This window comes from Dromiciops gliroides, chromosome 1 (assembly GCF_019393635.1).
Source record: "Dromiciops gliroides isolate mDroGli1 chromosome 1, mDroGli1.pri, whole genome shotgun sequence".
Classification (NCBI taxonomy): Eukaryota; Metazoa; Chordata; class Mammalia; order Microbiotheria; family Microbiotheriidae; genus Dromiciops; species Dromiciops gliroides.
Genome location: NC_057861.1, coordinates 349,526,882 through 349,550,317, shown reverse-complemented (window position 1 = coordinate 349,550,317; position 23,436 = coordinate 349,526,882). Strand labels below are relative to the sequence as shown.

Here is a 23,436-nt window from a genome sequence, read left to right as displayed (position 1 = left end):
GGAAGGACAGGAGGTCTGTTGCGTATTCTCAGCTGATTCCTGAGCGATGGTATCTTTTGAGGTTTTATAATTTCTGTTTTCCCATTTTATTTCCTTCCCCTTGATCCTACTGATCCTGTTTGTGTGTTTTTTTTTTTTTAAGTTCGTTCGTGTTAAAATAAATCCTGTTCTGTTTTGAGGGAGGCTGCCGGTCTCCTTCCTTGCCCCAATACTGCGGCAAGCCGCTTAGCTAATACTCCCCAATTAAAAATTGGTCCCCACAATGTATATCTTTTCTGCCATTTGTAACTAAACTCCTTGGAAAGGTCATCTACAATAGGTGTCTCCTTTTTCTCTCTTCTTACTGTCTTCTTAACCCCTTACAATCTGGCTTCTGACCTTATTATTCCTCTGAAACTGCTCTTTCCAAAGTTACTAATGATCTCTTAGTGGCTAAATCCAATGGGCATTTCTCAATCCTCATTCGGCTTGACTTCTCTATGGTCTTTGATACCACTGATCTCCCTCTCCTCCTGGACACTCTCTTCTCTCTGGGTTTTCAGGATACCACTCTCTCCTGGTTCTCCTCCTACCTATTTGATGGCTCCTCTTCTGTCTCCTTTGCTGAATTCTCTTCCAAATCACACTCTGTAACTGTAGGTGCCTCTCGGGTTTCTATCCTAGGCTACCTTCTCTTCTCCCTCTATATTATTTTACTTGGTGATCTCATAAGCTCCCAAAGATTTAATTACTGTCTCTATACTGATGATTCTTAATTCTTTCTATTCTGCCCCAAATTCTCTGCTGATTTCCAATTGCCTCTCAGACATCTTGAACTTGAAGTCCAGTAGACATCTTAAATTCATTAAGTATAAAATAGAACTCTTTATCTTTCCCTTTAAATCTTCCTGCCTATTCTCCACCTTCCCTGTTACTGTGGAAGGTTAACCAGTCCCTCAAGCACCCAACATAGGAGTCCTTCTGGATTCCTCACTATTTTCCATTTTATCCCCCTCTCCCAACATCCAATCTGTTGTCAGGGTCTGTTGATTTCAGCTTTGGAAAATTTCTCGAATCTTCTCACTTCTGACACTTTGACCACTCTAGAACAGGCCCTTATTGTCTCACCCCCGGATTATTGCAATAGTTTGCTGGTGGGTCTGTCTGTATGAAATCTTTCCAATACATCCATCTTCCACTTCATTCAGCCACTAAAATGATTTTCTTAAAGGAAAGGTGTGATCATGTCACTCCATTTCTCAGTAAACTCCATTGACTCCCTATTTCTTCCAAGATCAAATACAAAATCTCTTTGGCGTTCAAAGCTCTTCCTTACTCACTTGCTCCTACTTTTTCAGGCTTCTTACCCCTTAGGCCTTGACATGTACTCTTTGGTTCAGTGATACTAGTCTCTTATGTTGCCACAAACATGACCCTCTAAGCTCTGCACATTTTTCTTGATTGTCCCCCATAATTGAAATGCTCTTCTTCCTCCATTCTTACCTATGGATCTCCCTAGTTTCCTTTAAGCCCTTACTAAATTCCAACTTTTATGGGAAACCTTCCCCAACTCTTCTTAATTCTTGTGCCTTCCCCCATTAATTATTTCTAACTTATATATCTCTATCTTTATCTCTATCTTGCTTTGTATATATTAAATTAAATTGTAACCTCCTTGAGGGTAGGGATTTTTTTTTTTTTTGGAATCCTCGTGGCTTAGCATAGTATCTGTCACCTAACAAATACTTCATAAATGTTTAATGATTGATTGATAACTAATATTTATGGCCTATCTTTTTTTTCTTGATTTAAAGTATGTGAACCAGGGAAAAATATTTTCAGTAAGATGAAAAAAATCAAAGGTCTTGGGTTAAAATCCTACTTGTGATACTATGTGACCTGGGGTAAGTCAGTTAACCTCTCTGTTTTCTCATCAGTAAAATAGGCATAATGATAACACTTACCTGGAAGAGTTTTTATGAAGATCCAAGTGCTTTGCAAACCCTGAAGCACTATATAAATGCTATTTCTAATCTAAGTGAAGCAAGGCTTGAATTCTGGGGCCTGGAAGGATATCTTCCATTACTCGGAGAAGAAATGGGGCATAGCATTTAGAGCCCTTTGAAATTAGAATATTGGTGAAAGAGAAGATCATTCTTCTACTTTTAATGAATAATATAAAAATGAAAAATTGCTTTCAACTAATAGCATAAACAAAAATTTAGGGGAGCATCCTTACATATGGAAACCTTTTCTAATATAGGCACTAATGTTGCTAAGCTTGTGACTTAGAGGGAAAACGTTTCATGAAGGTATATGCAGCTAGAGGTAAAACTATTTGTTCTTTAACTAGAAACACAAGCTGTTTAACCATCAAGAAAAGGCTGTAACAAATATGCTCTGCAGGAAAATTAAGCTAAGCCACTGTTAGAGCAATTTCATCATAGGGGAAAAAATGTAGCGAAACACTTCCTTTCTCACAAATAAATGTGCAACGAATGATCTCTGACTCATAGAACCTTAGAGTTGGAAGGGACCTCAGAGGACATAACCCAAATTGTGACTTCTATTTAAAAACTGTCTCTAACATGTGCTCAATCAGTTTTTTCTCAAAGATTTCTCATCTTCCCATTTTTTTAGGACTTCCAATTGAAACTGAAGAGACCTCATTGTTAACAGCAACTGAAACAGTAGTAACTCAGAGCAAACAGAGCACTTTACATTATAACAAAGTACTTTACTTCCATGATCTCATTTAACCTTCACCATAATCCTCTGAGGTGGGTGGGGAGGGTCTTCTTCTCCTCCTCCTCCTCCTCCTCCTTCTCCTTCTCCTTCTCCTTCTCCTTCTCCTTCTCCTTCTCCTTCTCCTTCTCCTTCTCCTTCTCCTTCTCCTTCTCCTTCTCCTTCTCCTTCTCCTTCCTCCTTCTCCTTCTCCTTCTCCTTCTCTCTCTTTCTCTTTCTCCTTCTCCTCCTCCTCCTTCCTTCCTTCCTTCCCTTTCTTTCTTTCTTTCTTTCTTTCTTTCTTTCTTTCTTTCTTTCTTTCTCTCTCTCTCTCTCTCTCTCTCTCTCTCTCTCTCTCTCTCTCTCTCTCTCTCTCTCTCTCTCTCTCACAATGATAAAAGCCCAGTGAAGTTAAAGAATAAAGAGAGAATGTTGCTTAATTTGAAAAACAAGAATTTAATTGAGTGGCTTAGCAATCCAATTTTCAGACCAAGGAAGAAGATAATTCAATTCAATAGGTATGTAATGCCTTGTATTCCTCTCTCACCTTTGCCCCAACATCCAATCAATCACCAAAGACATTTAATTGTTGCTTTACAAAGTTTTCCCATTTATCCCTTTGCATACTTATTGCCATCAACTTAGTTCAGGCCCTTATAATCTTAAATGAAGGCTATTACTTTAGCTTAAATGGTTTTCCTGCTTGAATACTCTCACCATTTTTATAAACAGTCACCAAATTAATCTCCTTCCAGCACTGCTTTGATTATGTCCCTCCTCTAACCAAAAATGTTCAGTGATTTCCCCATTGTCAACTCCATTGCTATATTTAGGAAAACAAAAACAAAACCAGTACATCTGGAGTCTCAGGACCTGGGTGTGAAACCATGCTTTGTTACTTTCTTCCAGTGTGACCTTGGGAAAGCCATGCCCCTTTTCTGGAGGTAAAAGTGACTAGATCATCAAGGTCTTTAAATCATATGATAGTCACTCAAAGTCATCCACTGTATGTCAATTGATTTACCATCACTCTCTTTTTACTCTTCATACTTGGACCTGTGACAGTATAGCCAGAAAAACATAAAAGTTCTTAGGAAATGTCATCCACAAAGTACAAGCATGAGAAAGCATGAGTTATTTGACTGAAATGAATTATGGGAAGGGAAGTAAAGAGGTGATGTTGAAAAGGTAAATTAGTATCAGACTATAGAGGCCTAGCATCATTTACCCTCCATCTAAACACACTAAAGTCCTATTCATATTTCAAGGTCCATCTCCAATGCCACATCTTTTTGCATTATGGTTTTGGGGGGTTTTTGGTCACCTGAGTTAAATGTGACATCTCCTATCCTTTATATACTCCTGTAGAACTTTATTTATGTCCTTCATAGGGGATCTAATAAGAATGATGGCAACAGTAAGAGTAGCTGACATCACACCTTGAAGTTTGTAAAATGCTTTAATTATAATATTTCACCTTGAGCCTTCTCACTCTGTGAGGGAGATAATGAAACTATTAACATTCCCAAATTAAAGATGAAAGGAAATTGGGAAAGAAGTTTAATGAACCTAATGAACCACTAGTAATTATACACTTGGTAAGTGCTATTGCCAGGAATCAAAATCAAAGTACAGGTCTCCCTCCAATGGCTTTTATCCCAGGTAATTGAATATGTGTCAAAGCATTAGGGACCTGTGATTTCCTGTCTGACAGCTCTGGCTACTTTGCAGATTTCCTTTGCTGATGCATCACTATTATCACTACCACTAACATATATCAAGTACTTGTAAAGTTCTTCCATCTATTCACTTATTTGAGTCTTAGAGCACCACTATGAGTGAGGTACTATAGTTACTGCAATCCTAATTTTATAGATGATGAAACATAGGGATTAAGTGACTTTCCCATGGTCACACATCTGGATATGCCAGAAGTAGGATTTTAATCCAAGTCCTCTTGATTTTAAGTCAAGCACTCTACTAAATCACATTTCCTCTCCATTTCCCATCCCCTAAGTAGCTGTGTCTCCCAAACATTAGTTCTGGATTCACTTCTCCTTTCTATATTCTCTCCCTTTGCTGATCTTATCTGCTTCCATAAATTAAATTATCATCTCTATACAAATGACTTACATACACGTGTATACATATATAAAATACTATATGTGTGTATATATAAATATTTTTAAAATTTTTCCTTCCTTCCTTATTCTATATAAGTGTGCATATCTACATATATACATACATTTTTTCTATCTTTCTTTCCCTTCTTTCCTTTCCTTCCTTTCCTTCCCTTCCTTCCTTCTTATTTCTCTCTCTCTACCACTGCCTGTTTCTGTCTCTGACTATCTCTGTCTCTGTCTTTCTCTCATCTTTTACCAGAACTTAAGTTCAGTAGTGCCAACTATCTGTTAAACATCTCCAATTGAATATTTCATTGATTCCTCAAACTCCATATGTAGAAAAATAAAGTGTGATCCATCATCTTTCCTTCCTCTACACTTCCATAAAAGTAAAACAGATTGTACAGTCACCAAAATCACACAATTCTAAAACATTCATACAATTCCATTGTTGTCATTATTTCATTTCTCAACTTAGTTATTTCTCTAAAACACTTTTTATTTTTAATTTAAAAAATCTTATTTCTAAAACTTCTACACTGAGAAAATAATAGGTAAGTTAAAGAAAGAAGATAATAACAGTAAATAGATTCATAACTATTTGAAATATTTACTACATTCCTTTTACTTTCCTGTGAGATTTTAAAATACATACCACAAAGATTCAAAAGTAGTTTGTTTATATAATTCTTTTGATTTTAGTTTACTAGTAAAATTGGACTTAATACCAGTGTGTTCTGGGCAAGTGTTGAAGTGGTTGACTTTGTAGAGGAGTCCGGGTTGGAAATTAATATACTGAGTAAAGCAGAAAGGGTCAGGGGAATAGAGTTCATTGTGAAGTTGTGTGAGGCAGTGGGGAGAGTTACCAGGTAAAGAGATAGTTTGTAAAGAGGGAGAATGAAGCTCAAGATTTTGGAGGGCAAAGCAGCACTGAATGATGATGTAGTCAATTACCAATTGGCCACTCAAGTACAGTGGAAATGATTATCAGAGGAACTGAGATGGATGAGGAACAATTACCTTAGACTGTCAAAGGGATCATTACTATGTATGTTGAGGTTGCCAAAGATCTCAGGAGATGGGGCAGAGAGGAGAAACATGAGACAAATGTTGAAGTCATTCAGGTAGGTGCAAAAGGGCCCTGGACAGTGAAGGACGATGGCTATGATGTTGTGGAAAGGAAGAAAACAAAGGTCATTTTGAGATTTACCCTCAGAAAGAAAGAGATTTAAGGAAACTGATAGAAGTAAGAAAGCCAGGAGGGACAGTTAATTTTGCATGCAAGATGAGGGTCAGTTTCAAACATACTAAATCTGAAGTGATATCCAGTGGTAACCAGGTAGGAATGTCTATCAGGCAATTAAAAATATGAAACTGGAGGTAGAGAGAGATAAGAGGTGAAGAAGCAGATTTGATAGTCATCTGTATAGAGGTGATAGCTGGGATCTTATAAATGAGTGATATTAAAGGAAAGTGGAAAGAAAAAAGGCAAGAGAAGGAAGAGGAACAATCAATCAATGAATGAACAAGCATTTATTAAAAACCTACTGTGGGTTAGACACTGCTAGCTAAGTCATCTGCAAAGACAACAGTGAAACAATTTCTGCATATATCTAAGTGTATAACAATAGATACAATGTATTTGACGGGGTGGTCCTAGTACCTGGGAGATCGAGAAAGGCTTCATGTAGGAGGTAGTTTTCCCCCATCTATTGTGTTCTTGAGATATTGAGGAGTGCCAAATTGGCCGTGAGAAGAAGGGAGAAATGTCTTATGAATCTGAGTGATTGTCAACTGGACAAAGAGAATGAGAGTCAGTTGTATAAACACAACTTTAGGAGTCAGGTTTCTGTGTAATCAGGAAGGGTTTGTCCTGATATGTTCTACTTCTTTGTAAATGAACATAAAGTGCGCATAGACAATCACATTTGTCCATCAAGGTGTTTATATTTGTGCTGTACCTGTGTGTGTTCTTGACTGGGTGTGGCACTCAGTCCTGTGGCTGCCATGTACGTGCTTCCAATGGTCTTTATCTTTTCAACTCCACTAAATTTTGGTTTGGACAGCAACTATGAAGAAAGAAATAACAGTTATTCAATTATTCAGGCTTTCACTGACCCAAATTTGAATGTCTTAGCTTTGCTCTATATACTCAGTTCAATAAATTTGAACTTGTTTCAGCCACTGTTTGTCTACCTTAGTAAGAGAGAATAGTTTAATAGATTTCATTTCATGAGGAGTGTGCTCTTGGAGAGAAGTTATAGTAGTTGATTTCAAATTGACATGAAATATCTGTCAGAATTTGGTAATCATGGAATCAACAAAAATACTGAAGCCAGTTAATGATGGCTCCAAGTAACTTTCATGACCCTTGGTTAGAAATACCATTACTGACTTTCTTTTGTTTGTTTGTTTGTTTTTTTTTTAGTGAGGCAATTGGGGTTAAGTGACTTGCCCAGGGTCACACAGCTAGTAAGTGTTAAGTGTCTGAGGCCGGATTTGAACTCAGGTACTCCTGACTCCAGGTCCGGTGCTCTATCCACTACGCCATCTAGCTGCCCCCTGACTTTCTTAAAAATGTGCTTTTCATAAATAAAAAGTGTACATCTGATAGCTGATAATTATGTATGTAGTCAGAATTTTGTTGTGGTTCATTCATTTCAGTCATGTCCAACTCTTCATGACCCCTTTTTGTGTTTTCTTGGCAAAGATACTGAAGTGGTTTGCCGATTCCTTCTCCAGCTCATTTTACAGATGAGGAACTGAGACAAACAGGGTTAAGTGACTTCCCTAAGGTCACACAGCTACTAAGTATCTGAGGCCAGATTTGAACTCAGAAAAATGAGTCTTCCTGACTTCAGGCTCAGGACTTTATCCACTGCTCCACCTAGCTTGTCCCATGTAGTCAGAATAATGTAATACAAAGTGACTGAAGAAAGAACATAGTTTAAGGAATAGGGGAATAAGCAGAAACACAAAGGAAAGTGAAAGGGCGGGTAAGGAGAGGAAGAGAAAGGAAGAGGAGAAAAACATGGTCGGAGGGGATATGAAATGATTTACTTCAGTTCAGAAGTGGGAGAATGGAATTAAGTATGCTAACAGAAGAACTGAAATATGTGCCCCACTCCATCCCCTTTATCTTTCATTCTATTCAATTTTCTCCACTCTGAGAAGCTGTGGACATAAGGATTAGTCTCTTAATAGAATTACTGGAAAGACAATTAAAATATAATTTGCATCTTACAGAGGAAATATTCATTTTATATTGGTAATATTAAATTTCCCCATACTATAGAGAGACTATGCTTTTCTAGATCTAAATTGACATCTATCTCTGTATATCTCTATCTATATAAAGAATGAAATATTAGAAAAATATTGGATTTGGAGCCATAGGACTAATATTTGAATCCCAGTTCTGACACTTATTAACTGTGTGATGTTGGGAAAGTCATTTAATCTCTCTTGGCCTAGGTAGGTGGCATAATGAATAATATGCTGGACTTGGAGTCAGGAAAACCTCAGTTCAAATCCTGCACCTTACAAGAACTATGTTATTCACCATAAATTTCATGGCATCAGGGTAGAGTTTTAGCCAACTAAGGAAGAAGAACATACGTTATTCCATGGTTTCTCACTATATTGCACAGTCCACTGTACATTGCTATGTATTTATTACAACATTCAACAGATTTGGTTTCCAAAGAAGATCCTATAAAATAGGTTGAGGTTTTTGTTACTTTAACTGAAATTTTCCAAAGCTAGTTTCCCAGTGATGAGGGTGCTAAAGAAAACAGACATGTAAGACATCTGGGTGGGAGGTGAGGGGGAGGGAAGGATAGTGCTGGTCTAGGAAGATCTGCTGACTAAATACATTATTTCATATGAAGATGTGTCCATGACATTATATAACATATGCCAATAAATGTTACATTTTCCCTACTTTATATATGATCTTAATGGGACATCAGCAATATTCTTGAAACCAAAGAATCTGTAAAGGGACACCCAAAATTGTTTTTTCTCATATTCAGATAACGTAGTGAATGTTAGCACAGAGTGCAGGACATTTTGAATTCTAAAATCCATACCCTTGTAGAAAGGAAGAGTGTACTGTGTGCCTTCTGCAATAAAAAGATGAGTTAAGGAGCATAATTTACTTTTATTTTAAAGAACAGATGGTAGTTCTGCATATAGGCTTCAAGATAGAATCCAATAAATCACTTAATCATTTTTGAATACACATGCTCATCTGAGAATTGCCTAACATGAAGAATATGTTTATTATCCTTTTACACATAAAGGCATCATCAGAAAATTTTCCTTGAGCTTCATGCCTTTCTAGAAATTCCACTGGCATTTAGAGAATATTTAACATTCTTTGTCTGACAGTTTTTCATGGTGGATTCAAGCAATCTTATTACCTTTTATGATAAAATACACATTTATATCCTGTCATAGCTAGGTGGCTAAATTTAGATTAGTGGACTACACCAATCACTGCCAGCAGGAGATTACAATGCTGGTCATCAGAAATCCTATAGTAGTGCCCTCTTTTCACTCCAAATCTATTGATTTTATTTGAAATACAATTCTTATTCCTTATGTTGCAAAAGGTCAAAGAAGCCAGTGTTGTTGTTTGTCCTTCATTCTGAAGAGGATCATGATAGCTAGAAGTGATGTCATGACTTTCCGGGAATTGGATTTAAGTGAGGGAGGGCTGTGCTGTGCACGGTCATCAAGCTCTTTCTTTCCTCCAGAGCTATTTGGGTCCAGTGGCAAAATATTCATCAGGATGACTGGAGATGGTCTCAGATATTTGAGGCAATCGACTTGCCCAGGTAGGGTCACACAACTAGTAAGTGGCAAGTGTCTGAGGCTAGATTTGAACTGAAGTACTCCTGACTCCAGGGCCAGTGCTCTATCCACTCTACCACCTATAAAACAAGAAGATATAGTCTCCTGTTATATCCAACCAGTTGATTTTTCCACATACGTTTGCACTTACATCATCAAAGTCAGCAATGATCTCATTCAGGAGTCTAAGACATTCCAAGCCTTCTTTGTTGACGTCTGATTCTGTATAAAATTCTTTGAAATCCGGAATAGAGGCAAACATGACACAGACACAGTCATAGGACTGATGATACAGGTCCTGCACAAGAGGGGAAAAGATCAGTAAATTAGAAAATGTTTCATCAAGCATAAAACGTTTTAAATGCCAAGTGTTTTAGGCAATTCCATTTGACCAAGCAAGAACATTAAGCTTAGGACAGGACAAAATTTCTGTAACAGAAAGGAAAACATTATCTTTGAATCAAATTGACACCTTTTTATTTGTGATTCATTTCGGCTGCTTTTTAAGGCTAGACTTCTTGTCGATTTTACAAATGAGTTTCATCTGTAATGGAGTAACATCAACTTACTTCTTTGTACTGTTTGAAGTCGTTACTTTTTGTCTTAAAATAAGTGTTTATCAGAGTCATTTATCAACAACTACATAATAACGATTCATACTTATAATATTTTATTTATAACTTGTATTTACAAAGGAAACTTTGTTTTTACAAGAACTTTCAGAGATTGTGAAGATGATTCTGAGAGTTTAGGCCACTAGGTGGCACAGTAGATAGATTACTGAATTTAGAATCCAGAAGACCTGAGTTAAAATCCTGCTTCAGACTCTTCATGATGCTGAGCAAGTTGCTTCCCTTTTCTCAGTCTCAATTTCCTAGTCTGTAAAATGGGGATAACAACTAACTGCCCCCGAGATAATATATTTTTTAAGCCTTAAAGTGTGATATACTTATAAATATCTAAAGTAACATAGTTCATAAGTAGCAGTCAAGACCTGAACCCTGGTCTTTGGATTCCAATTAAGCTATAGACTTAAATTCACAGAATTGGGTGTTTTACTCTGTTGTGTCCCTGCATGCAAGCTGAAAAAAAATCAAAGTTCTCCAAATACACAAGCCAGATGCTTTACATCTTTTTCTATAAATAATAACACTCTCTTCAAAGTTTGAATAAACTCCTTCAAAGTTTAAGCAAAGCTTGATTTCCTTCTTGCCCAGGAGAATAGGTTCTTATAGGCCACAGCAAATTTCCTTTGGTGTCCTGATGACAAGATGGATGCCTCAGGATCAAGTACTCCTATGGCAGAGCACAACATATCCTTGTATGTCGCAGCTAAGGTGGAGAACACTTCCTTCTGTAACCTGGTAGTGATAAGTAGAATGGGCACTGGATGAGGGTCAGGAGACATTGGCTTCAGCTCTGGCTCTGCCACTTCAATAGTTATGTTATCTGATCAAACCACTGAACTATGTTTACTAATCTGTAAAATGGAGACAATACTCTTTGTTCTACTTACCTCACTCAAAGGATTGCTGTGAGCACTGAATGAGAATATCTATAAAGTGTTTTTATAAATCATAAATCACATATAAAGTTATTGTTATTATTATATAATCTATATCATTGGACTTGGCTTTTATCCTGATTTACAGACCCACAACTTCATGTTCCTTGTGTACCTCAAAACCAGTATGTCCCAGGACTATCCTTATTGTTTCTCCCACAAACCTCTTTCTGAATGAACTGCTTTTGTCAGTGGCATGACCTTGACCCCCAAGTTAGAAATTTTAATTCTGTCTTTTAATTGTCTCCTTGCACATGACTTGATAGTCATGTTGAATATACCATGTCCACATTCATCTTCCTTCCTATTTCCATCATCATTACCTCAATTCAGGCCCTCTTTACCACACCAGCTGTGAGAAATCAAGATTTATAAGGGGAAGGCAAAAAGAATGGGAACAAGCATTTATTAAGTACCTACTATGTTCCAAGTGCTTTACAGATATTATTTCACTTGATCCTCACAATCATCTTGTGAGGTGGGTGCTGTTATTATTCCCATTTTATAGTGGAAGGAAATGAAGGAAAGAGAGATTAAGACTTGCTCACGGTCACCCAGTATCTGAGGCTAGATTTGAACTAAGGTCTTCCTTACTCCAGGCCCACAATTCTATTTACTGCACTACCTAGATGCCTCTGAAGGAAAACAAGAAATTCAAGCATTGCTGATGTTTTCAAACTAGCCTTCACTCTGTATTTACAGGATGATTACATGTAAAGTGAGAATAAGGAGAAGGCAAGGAGGGCTCTAGCTGCTTTCAGGTGGCATGACTGTGTTTGGCTTACATTCCTGATTGTTTTCTTCCCTAGTTGTGCTAGTGTGCTCTGTGGCCATGTCTGGTCTTATAGGAAGGCAGTCAAGAGGGCAGGTAGTATGTGTTATGTGTGTTTTCATCCAAGGTATCTTGTATGTCTGTGGAACAAGCGATAGTATACTAGGTCGTGGGCATAGTTAGTATAGTTAACACCATTTGGGAGTGATCTGTGATTATTCTGCATCTTCAGGTTCAGATATTAGTACTATCTGAGGCTATGTTGGCTATCAGGATGTGTCTCATGGGAATAAAGAGCAAGGAATCATAATATCCCATAGTAATTAAAAGTCTCTCTCTCTCTCTCTCTCTCTCTCTCTCTCTCTCTCTCTCTCTCTCTCTGTGTTTTGATAGGGCAATGAAAGAGCTGTAAAACAAAGCATAGGAAAGCTTGGTCCAGATTCCTCATAACTTTTCTGGAGTTTATCAAAAATCCCTTGTAGGGTCTGAAACTTTACCAAAAATTCTGGAGGATTCTGCCAACTTCTGATATTGACTTGATTCTAAAAAGAACACACTATTCTCCCTAAAAGTTGGAATAGATCACCTGGGGCCACCCTTCCATCCCAGGAAGGTCAGGATGGGGAAAGGAAGTGAATGGTACTTAAGGAGATTTAGAACAGAGCATCTGGGTTACCTAGCCAAAATTGGAAAATTATGTCTTTTGTGTGCTATTTTCCACTGGAAGCATTAAGCCTTCACTGACCATTACACACATGACTTGTTTTGTCACAAAAATTGACCCTTATGAACCATGAAGAATCCATTTTTATGGAATTATTGTTTTTATTCAATAAATAATGTCAAAAGAATCTTTGTTGTTACTCCAAACCCTTCATATTTCACAGTAGATGGCTGCCTACTTTACCCCTTCCAACCATGCCCCTGTTTCTCTAGAATCAATGGGTAGGAATTAGCGGCATTCCATGGCCAGCATATACACACTCATATAGAATAATAGGATGTCAGCTCTAGAAGAGACCTTAGAGATTATCTAGTCTAACTCTTTCATTTTACAGGTGAAAATAACCATACCTTTCTTATCTGCCTCACAGGATTGCTATAAGGAAATCAGTCCATAAATTTTAAAGTATATATCTTAACATATAAATATAAGTTATTATTATTTTTAGACTTGACCAACATTACAGTTAGTTGATAGTTGAACTTGCACTGTGATCCATCAAACCTTTTGGTTCCAAGGCCAGTGTTTCCATTTAATCATGATCTTTGGCTATGAGGGTGCTGTCAATTCACAAATCCACCAGTATGTGGTCATTTGTCCCTGTGTCCAGTGATTCTATAACCTTCTGGAATGCTTTGGGTGCCCTGAAGAACTAAACCACTTGGAGGCCTTAAAGAGTCACTTTCCCTGACTAATTTATTACCTAGTGATAATTTAGGCACAGAGGAGAATTTGATTCATTAAGAAATAAAAGGCAGAATCACTTGAGCCAGAACTGATATTCTGAGTTAGTTTGGTATTTATATAACTGAGAGTCCAAAAAAACTGTTTACAAGCTAGAGTGGTGACACCATTGAGTAATCCATTCTGTATTAATTTAGGGAGCTATTATAGTGGCTAAAGGTAGTACTATTTACTTGCAAAGTGTGTTACATTAATGTTGATGGTGACATCTGCTGCCTATTTTGATCAAGTCTCAGCTGTTATGGAATGAAGTAGCCTGGCCCAGAGTCACACTTAAGCAATAACACCTGGGGACTTTGGCGGGAATATGGATTTGATGACAAAATGAGGTCCTTTCAAAATCTTATGAAAGCCGTTTGCGATGTTCATTCCAGGGGCTCTTTACAAATGTTCCTGTCACAACCCAACAGGCTGTAGTGCAGGCCATACAAAATGAGACTCCACATGGTGCAAATGGTTAGAACAACTCTTGTTGGAACAGATGTTTTTTGGCTCCTCAACCTGCTGAAGACAGGGAACAGGTGAGGATGAGGACAGAAGGTGTTTTGATGTAGACCCAGATAACCCTGGTGGAAATTTTAAAAAGTATATTGTAAAGAACTTTCAATTAATTTGTACTCTAGAGAATAAAAGCTTAAGTAACAGTTATATCCTTTAACCACTAATATTGTTACTGACATCACCTATTATTTAAATGTATTTAGCTAATGGAATAGTCTGAATCAAATGCACTTATGACTAAAGCATTTCTAAGGAAATGAAATTTCCTTTCCAATGGAAAATTGATATTTCTTATATCAGTATAGTTCATGAATGTTAATATTGAATTAGAAAAGGCTTTGTATTTCTTGAAATATTTTCAAAGTACTGTTGGAAATCTTGGAATGGTAAAATTTTGAAGCAGTCCCTACTTGACTCAAGAAATAGTCATCAAACAATATTAGAAATAGAAAGTGACTTTACTAGATCATCTTAAAAATCACTATCTGTTTTTACTGGGGAGATGTTATTCAGTCGTTTTCAGTTATGTCTGATTCTTAGTGACCCCATTTGGAGTCTTCTTGTCAGAGATACTGGAGTGGGTTTGCCATATAATCCTCTAGCACATTTTACAGATGAGGAATTGAGACAAACAGGGTTAAATAATCACACAGCTAGTGTCTGAGGCTGGATTTGAACTCAGAATAAGGAGTCTTCCTGACTCCAGGCTTAATACTGTGCTACCTAGCTTTTCCATATAGTCCCTTGCAGTACTCATTACAAGGTGAAATGGTTTTAAACTAATTCAAACTATTTTCTCTCTATTTATACAAGGGGTATTTTACATATTGATCCAGAAATTGTGCAGTTTTGAAGTATACTAATGAGGCAAACAATGAAAAACACCATCATATGACATCAAGTCTTTTCTTCTGTTCTCTGTTTTTGGTAAAGCCCACTTGCACATAGATTAGTTCAGCCAGTACAGTGTCAATGCTGAGAATTCTGTCTGAGAATTCATTCAAAATAGATTAGATGGAGTGTTCTACATTCATATTTGCAATGAGTTTTGGGATGATCATTCTATATTAACTCTGCAGTCTAAAAATAGCCTGCTGAAGGTATCCATTTAACCCACTCTAGAGTGCCTGAATAATACAGTGCCTCCCTGTAGAGAAGGAGCTCTGGGGGATTTCCCTGAGAGTGCTGTATGGCTGCTTCCCTCTTCCCTAATACAACAGGGATATCAACTTGGAAGTAATCATTTACCCTAATGCTTACACTAGGTTAAAAAAGGCAAATAAGAATAGCAGAAAAGGCTTCAGAATGAAAGAAATTGTAGGAGAAAAAGGAAAAAAGGAGGAAAAAATGGATAATGGAGAGAAAGACAATAGAAAGGAAGTATTAAAGTGGGCATGTTATATTATAAGTCTTAGCATGCCAACCTCTCCTATTCAAACCCTGTTCCTCTGAAGGCTAGAATCTCTCCATGTTTACCTAAGGTCTTTTGGCAGGGATGTGTGCCAGAGTTACTCCTTGATATGCTTAAGGGTACTCCCTTCTCATCAAGACATATGGCCTTCTAGTGTATTGTACAATCATTTCTTATTAGCAATTAAGGACCTTGAAGATTGAGAAGTTCAAAATATTGAAGTCTCTATTAAGAATTTAAGATCTAGTACCAGAAGGGCCCTCAGAGGTCATCTAGTCTACCCCCCCCCCCACCTCTTATTTTGTTGATGAAGGAAAGAAGGAAATAATCATTTATAAAGCACATACAATGTGCCAGGCATCATGCTAAGTACTTAACAAATATCTTACTCAATTATCACAACAACTCTGAGGGGTATGTGCCAGTATTATCCACATTTTACAGCCAAGAAAACTGAGGTTGTTAGAGTTTAAATGGCCAGTCCAGGGTCACACAGCTAGTAAGTTTCTGAAGCCAGATTTGAAGACTCAGGTCTTCCTGACTCAAGACCTACTGTCCACTGAGGTAAGTGTTAGGAAGATTGAGACATGCCCAAAGTCACATAGGTAATAAGTATCAAAGGCAAGATTTGCACCTCAGTTCTCCAGTTCCAAAGCCAGTGCTTGCTTATTCCTATAGCACAGGATAGCGAGCTTCTTGTAATCACTTGTAATTTTATTTTATTTGTAACTTATTTGTAAATTTATTTGTAACTTATACAGATAATAATATATTTGAATTCCACCCTGCCAATGACTATTTCTCCCTGACTCATAGGACCATAAAAAGGTAACGCTAAAGAATGTAGAATTAGAAGGACATTAGGAAGATCTTTAGACTTTAGAGATCACTTAGTCCAAAACCTTCATTTTCTAAATGAAGAAATGGAGGCCCAAAGATGGGAAGTGACTTGCCCATGGTAACTCATGGAGCAGTTCTAAAGTTTGTACATAGTTCCTCTGACTCTAAATCTATGTCTCTTACCAATGTATCATGCTGGGTGGGCATACTTCCTGTTCCTAATATATGACTTTTCATCTGTTCCACTGTCCTTGCTACTTGGAATGCCCTCTCCATAATCATCTTTTAGAATTTATTAGATTGTAAGATCCCTGAGGGCAGAGTCTGCCTTTTGCCTCTTTTTGTATCCCCAGCACTTAGCACAGTGCCTGGCACATAGTAGGTGCTTAACAGATGTTTATTGATTGATTGATTAGAACTTTTGTATTCTTTCAAAGTGCAATTCAGGTGCCATATTTTGCAAAAGTTCTTTCTTCATTCTCTAGCTGTAAATAACTACCCTCCACCATCCCTTGAACTTATATTTTTGTTAGATTTGTTCACTTTTGAAAGGAATACATTGAGGTAGACACATATAATAGTTGTTTTTTTATTTATTTCTGTAATTTTATAATATTTCCTTTAATTACTTAGATGCTATGCCATTTGGTGCATATATATTAAGCATGCTATTATTTCATTATCTATGGTATCTTTGAACATAATATAATTTATTTGTTTATCTCTTTTAACCAAATGAACTTTTATCTTGTTTGAAATCACAAGGGCTACTCCTGCTTTTTGATATTTGGCTGAAGCAAAAATTCTGTTCCACTCTGAGTCAAATCTTTGTTTCAGGTGTATTTCCTATAAACAATGTATTGTTAGATTCTGCTACTTTCCTCCATTTTATAGGTGAGTTCATTCCAGTTATTCATTCATTCGATAAACAGTTATTAAGCACCTGCTGTGAACCAGTCACTCTGATAAATGTTGGGAATATAAAGGCAAAAAACAAGAATTCACAGTTTAATGTGGGAGACAACATGCAAAGAACTACATAAAAACAAACTATGGATATGATAAATTGGATATAATCAATAGTGGAAAGATATTAGAATTAAAGCAGATTGGAAAAGACTTACTGTAGAAGGTGGGATTTCAGCTGAGACTTGAAAAGCCAAGAAAGTCAGAAGACAGAGATGAGGAGGGAAAACATCCCAGCAATGGAGAAAATGCCTAGATTTGGGAGAGGGAATGTCTCGTTCAAGGAACAGAAAGAAGGCTAGTATCATTGTATTGCTGAATCAATGGTGGTAAAAGGTATAAGAAGACTATATTTAATCCTGGAGATAACAGGGAACCACTGGAGTTTATTGAGTGGTGGTGGTAGTGGTGGTGTAGTCTGATATGTACTTTAGGGAGATTAATTTGACAGCAGGTTTGAGTAGGAAGAGACTCAAGGCTGGCTAAACAACCAGTAAGTAGACTATTGCAATAGTCCAGGTAATGAGAGCCCATACTAGAGTGATAGTAGTGTCAAAGAAGAGAAGTGGATGTATATGAGAGGTTTTATAAAATTAAAATCAACAGGCCTTAACAATCAATTGAATGTGGAGTGGGAGGAGAAAGAAGAACTGGAAGTGATACCTGGTTTGTGAATCTGGGTAATTGGCAGGATGGTGGTATTCTACACAATAATAGGGAAGTTAGAGAGATGGTTGGGGGTTTAATAATGAGTTCAGTTTTGGATATGTTAAATTTAAGATCTTTAAAGGATATTCAGTTCAAGTTGTCCAATAGGCAGTTAGAGATCTCAATATGGAAGTCGGGAGAGAGGTTAGGGCTGGATAAGTGGACCTGAGAATCATCAGCAAAGAAATGATAATAAAAATCATGATAGCCAATGAGAAAACCAAGTGAAATAGCATAGAGGAAGAAGAGAGGAGGATCTGGGACAGAGCCTGATAAGATACCCATGGCTTCCTGATAGGTCTTGGATGAAGATTCAGAAAAGGAGCCTGAGAAAGAGCAGACAGCTAGGCAGGAGAGAGTATTGTCACAAAAACTTATGAAGAGAGTATCAAGGAAAAGAGTGAACATAGTGTCAAAGGCTGCAGAGAGATAAGAAGAATGAGGATTCAGAAAAGGCCATTAGACTTGGCAATTAAAAGATCATTAATAACACATTCTCTATTATTAATTGACTATTTCCCTCCATTATATCTTCTTACACTTTTTCCTTTTTTTCCTCATAGCTTCCTCTTTATGAAGAAGGAAGCAGAGAAAGATGGAGTCTGATAAGTACCAGTAATCTATAATTTAAGTGGTTTATTACTACTCCTTTTTCCCTCTCCTCTTCACAAATCCCTGGCCCTTATACTTTCTCTCTTTTTAATGACCTTTTATGATGAACTCTCCAAAAATGAAATTTGTTTTGCTTGTTACTTTATTTTCCCTCTTATGTCCATCATCTCCTTTTGTACTCCCTTCCAATATCCCTAGTGATTTAAATATATTTCTATTCCAAACTCTGTTTTGTGTATTTAATCCTCCTCTCCCCAGTTCAGATAAGAGTGAGGTCATGTAATCAATCCCCTCAACACCTATTCCTCTATATTTTTATACTCTTCTTCACCCTATACAAAATAGTAAATTCTTACTCTTTCTCATTTTTAAGTATATTTCTTTCTCTCTCTCTTTCCTTTCCTTTCTTAAAACCAACAAACTACAACAAAATCAAATCCAGACCACGTGTCTTATTTGGCTCCCTCTGTGACACCTGACAACCACAGAATTCTGAAGGGACACATCTTTTTTTCCCATACTAGACTATAAACATATAATTTATTATTTAGACCATTCCAATTGCTCAAATGCTCTTTCCTTTCTAAGTTTCTCTTGATTCCTGTGTTTGCATTTCTGAGTTTCTACTGAGCTCTGGGCTTTTCTTCAGGAGTGCCTGAAAGTTAAAGATCTATTTTTCCTTATGAATGATTATATTCAGTTTGGAAGATTAAGTTATTCTTGGTTATATGCCTTTATCTTTTGCTTTTTGGAAGATGGTATTCCATTCCCACCCCACCTTTTAGAGTTATTGCTACTAAGTCTTATATGCTCCTGACTCATCTTTCATCATTTTCAGTCACTTAGAAACAATTAGTTTTCACAGCACTAAAATAAATTTCTCTTCAACCATTGACCTGTGAAAAATAAAACAGATAAAACCTATTCCACCTATATTATGCCAGGTAACTAGATGGACTAGCTGTGGAATTAGTCCATGAATATGTTTACTTTTTAGTAGGCAATGTAGATGAATAGTAAGCTAAACCAATAATTGAGTATCAGGAATTTAGGGTGAATAAAATCTAGGATAATATATGTTAAAATTAAGAAGGATACAGAATGTTAACAATGATAATTTCCTATATGTACATGTGTTTCTGGAAAAGGACTTGACTCAGTTACATTGTGAAAATTAGAGGAACCAGATTAACAATTTGAGGGGAACACTGGGACTTCAATGATACTAAAAAAAAACAAGGAGGCCTTCAACATGCTAGATATATCCTCATGGAGGTCTTATGGGATAAAAATTATGTAAGATAAGAAAACTGCAGTCTCTCATTACCTGATGCCTGGTCTATTGCAATAGCCTGCAGTGGATCCGCCTGCCCCAAGTCTTTCTCCACTCCAATCAATCTTCATTCAGTGACTAAAATGATTTTCCTAATACTCAGGTCCATGTTATCCTCACTACACTATAAACTCCAGTGGCTCCCAATCACCCCCAGGATCAAATACAAAATCTTCTGTTTGGCATTCAAAGTCCTTCACAACCTAACCCTTTTCTACCTTTTCAATCTTCTTACACCTTATTCTCTGTCACATACACTTTGATACAGTGACATTGGCCTCCTTGCTATTCCACAAATAAGACATGACATCTCTTGGCTCTTTACAGGTAATTAAAACCTAGATGATTAACAATTACTTGGTCTCCATTAAGTTTCCCACTTTCCTGATTGAAGTCTGCTACTCCAGCAGGTTATAAGGTTTTAGCTAAAGTAGACATTTTATTTAAATGTGCATAATGACTCTGTGGAGGTCTCTCAAAATACCCTGGATATATCCCCTGTTCAATATGATAAATGTACAAATTAGACAGAAGCTACAGACAGAAGAATAGATCTTTGAGCTTTCTCCAGGTTCTGAGGGTCCCATATTTTACAGGGTTGCTCATGTAGTTGCTAAACCTATGTCTCTTTTATGTTATGAATTAATAGAATAAAGAAAAAAATACAGCTTCAATGAATGCTTTCTTGGAATCCTTAAGATGGAACCCAGTGGCCTAAGCAACAAAGACTGGAAAAAACATTATAAAGTGGTATTTTGTTGATTTAATATCCCAGTCTCCTTTGCTATTCCAAATGCCTGATTTCAAGCAGTACCTTTAATTAAACATAGTGAAGTTCATGATGTAATTATGTCGTACTTTTAACGAAAGCCACCTTCTCAAGATCATTCAATCAATAAGCATTTTTATTAAGTAACTACAAGCTCTTAGCCACTATGCTAGACTGAGGAGGAAAAGAGAGAAATAAAAGTTTTTGCACTTAAGTAGCTTATGTTCTATTAGGAAATATTAAATATATATACAAAGTAATTATAATGTAACTTGGTGGAGGAGGGTACTAGCTACTATGGAGATCAGGAAAGGCTTTATGCATAATATAATACTTAAGCTAAATTTTGAATGAAACAAGGGATTCTAAGAGAGAGAAGTGAGGAGAGCTATTTTGAGGCCTTGGGAACAGGAGCTGGAGTGTCTTGTGTGAGATCCGCAAGGCCATTTTGACTGGCCTATAGAGCCTATTCTAGATTTAGCCATCACAAAACTTAAAACTACTATTGTTATTCAAAAAACCCCAAAGCTTACTTTAACTGTTATTAATCTTTTTGTAATACTACCTTCTAGGTGTATTCAGGAATAGATTTGGATGCCATGTGAATTCCAGAAAAAGAGATTAGAATGGTTTCCCATGGCGAGCTATAGCTGAAGTTTTTGTTGAATATAAAAACTATCAGCAAAGGAAAATCAATATAGAGATTATGTTTAAAAAGTGGTTTTACATTTTCATTTGCCATCATTTTCCAATGGAAATGTTCTAGCCAGAGCAACTCTCAAAATTGTTGAGGATTTTTCTTCTGTGTTGGTGGAGAAAATAAGCCTCAAAATATTGTATCAAGGATCAATGAATTTTTAAAATATTCTACTGCAAAAGCATAACTAGAGTGTGGATGAGGGATAAAGTGATACAATTATGTATATGAAAGGAAAAGCTTCTGAACTAAAAAGAGCTTTTCTTTATTTCCTCAAGTGTACCTGGGAGACCACTCATCTTACTCTGTTATTAACTTAATTTAATTTGTTTCCCCAAAACAAGCATCACAAAGATGCTGCAGATTTGCTCTTCAATATGGCTTAGGATGAAATTCCTGATCAGGGAAGAAGTACAAAGGTGGTGGGAGTCACAGGCTGAACATGTAAGCAAGGGGTGGAGATGTTCTTAACAAGGAGTAGAAAATTGTTTACCTGAAAAGATGGAAAATCACACATGGGGAGTTGTTTTCTCTGGGAATTTTCCTATCCCTCAACAAAATAGTTTAATTAAAGAATCTAGGTAGTCCTTTGGATATGGCAATGTATTTGCACTGATCTGAATCCAAATCCTCCCTCATACACTTATTAGCTATTTGGTCCTGGACAATTCACTTAACTTCTTTCATCCTCAATTTCTTCATCTATAAAATGGTGATGATGTTACTGGTCCAATAGAGGTGTTGTGAGGATCAAATGAAATAGTATATAAAAAGCACTTTACAAACTTTAAAATGCTATAAAAATGCCAGCTATTATCATTGCCTTTTTTGTTTTTTTGTTTGTTTGTTTTTGTTTTTGTTTTTTGCAGGGCAATGGGGGGTTAAGTGACTTGCCCAGGGTCACACAGCTAGTAAGTGTCAAGTGTCTGAGGCCAGATTTGAACTCAGGTACTCCTGAATCCAGGGCCGGTGCTTTATTCACTGTGCCACCTAGCTGCCCCTATCATTGCCTTTTAAAGTATTATTTTTATGGAAAATGAGTTAAGCCAATAGCACATTTACATCCTTGAGTCATTGACCTATTTTAAGAGGTGTTGGAGATATTATTTTCTCTTAGGTCTTACTGTTCTATGTATCTGAGACCTGTATCCTTCTCTGTGACAGACATGGGGTTTGACCATATGATCATTAACATTAAATAATTTTTAAGATTTTACATGCACATATTATTGTATTAGCTAACAGAAAACACACTTGATAGGTATGACCCTTGGATTTTATGTAACGTGTAACTGAGCATTAAGTAGGACAATTTTTGTCTTACATAGATAGACTTTGGTTGATGTTTGTTAGCAAAGCAGCAGAAAATTTATACTAGCCATGTCTTTATACTAGTCATGTTCCAATTGTAGTAAAAGGAGTAACAGTAGAAATGAAGTTAGTAACGTGAATTAGGAGAAAGGGTAAATAACCCACTTCTTTCAGGTTAATCTGAGACAATTTCTAGGGTGTAAATGAGATGAAGGAAGAACCAAATAGATGCATTGCTTTAAGAAAAGAAAAATGAAACATCTCAAAAATGGTTCAGGCACTTGTAAAATATCTTTACAGTACAATATCCAAATGAAAACAGAAATATACAGTTAAGCATATAGATCTAGAATCATCAGGAATAAACATCTGGATGTTTGACTGGATTTTTTTCACTTTTATCCAGATGCTTGCTGACATGAAAACAAAAGCAGGTCTCTATATGTGTTCCTGATTCAAGTTGGGTAGGGGATTTAATGAGATATTTCATGATTTCTTCTAGACCTAAGATCTTTGAATCCAGCTATATTCACAGGCCCTGTTTCATTAGTGCATTAAGTTTTTTTGTTTTTGCGGGGCAATGAGGGTTAAGTGACTTGCCCAGAGTCACACAGCTATTAAGTGTCAAGTGTCTGAGGCCAGATTTGAATTCAAATCCTCCTGAATCCAGGGCTGGTGCTTTATGCACTGCACCACCCAGCTGCCCCCATGGAATAAGTTTTTTGACAAGTTTTCCTTCCAGTAATCCTGCATGAGGTAATGCTGAGAAACTGAGGCTCAGAGAGGTTAAATGACTTTCTC

At 36.7% G+C, this 23,436-nt stretch overlaps 1 protein-coding gene across 2 annotated transcripts in view; it reads right to left on the bottom strand.

Annotated features, from left to right (window-relative positions):
• The window catches only part of ADCY2 (adenylate cyclase 2), a 544,207-nt gene that overhangs the window by 15,288 nt on the left and 505,483 nt on the right, over positions 1–23,436 (bottom strand). For both annotated transcript variants that reach the window (XM_043977444.1, XM_043977445.1), the window contains 2 exons: positions 9,835–9,981; positions 6,788–6,895 (listed from right to left, as the gene is read on the bottom strand). In XM_043977444.1, the coding sequence (XP_043833379.1) occupies positions 6,788–6,895; positions 9,835–9,981 (255 nt within the window). The remainder of the gene's footprint in view (positions 1–6,787; positions 6,896–9,834; positions 9,982–23,436) is intronic.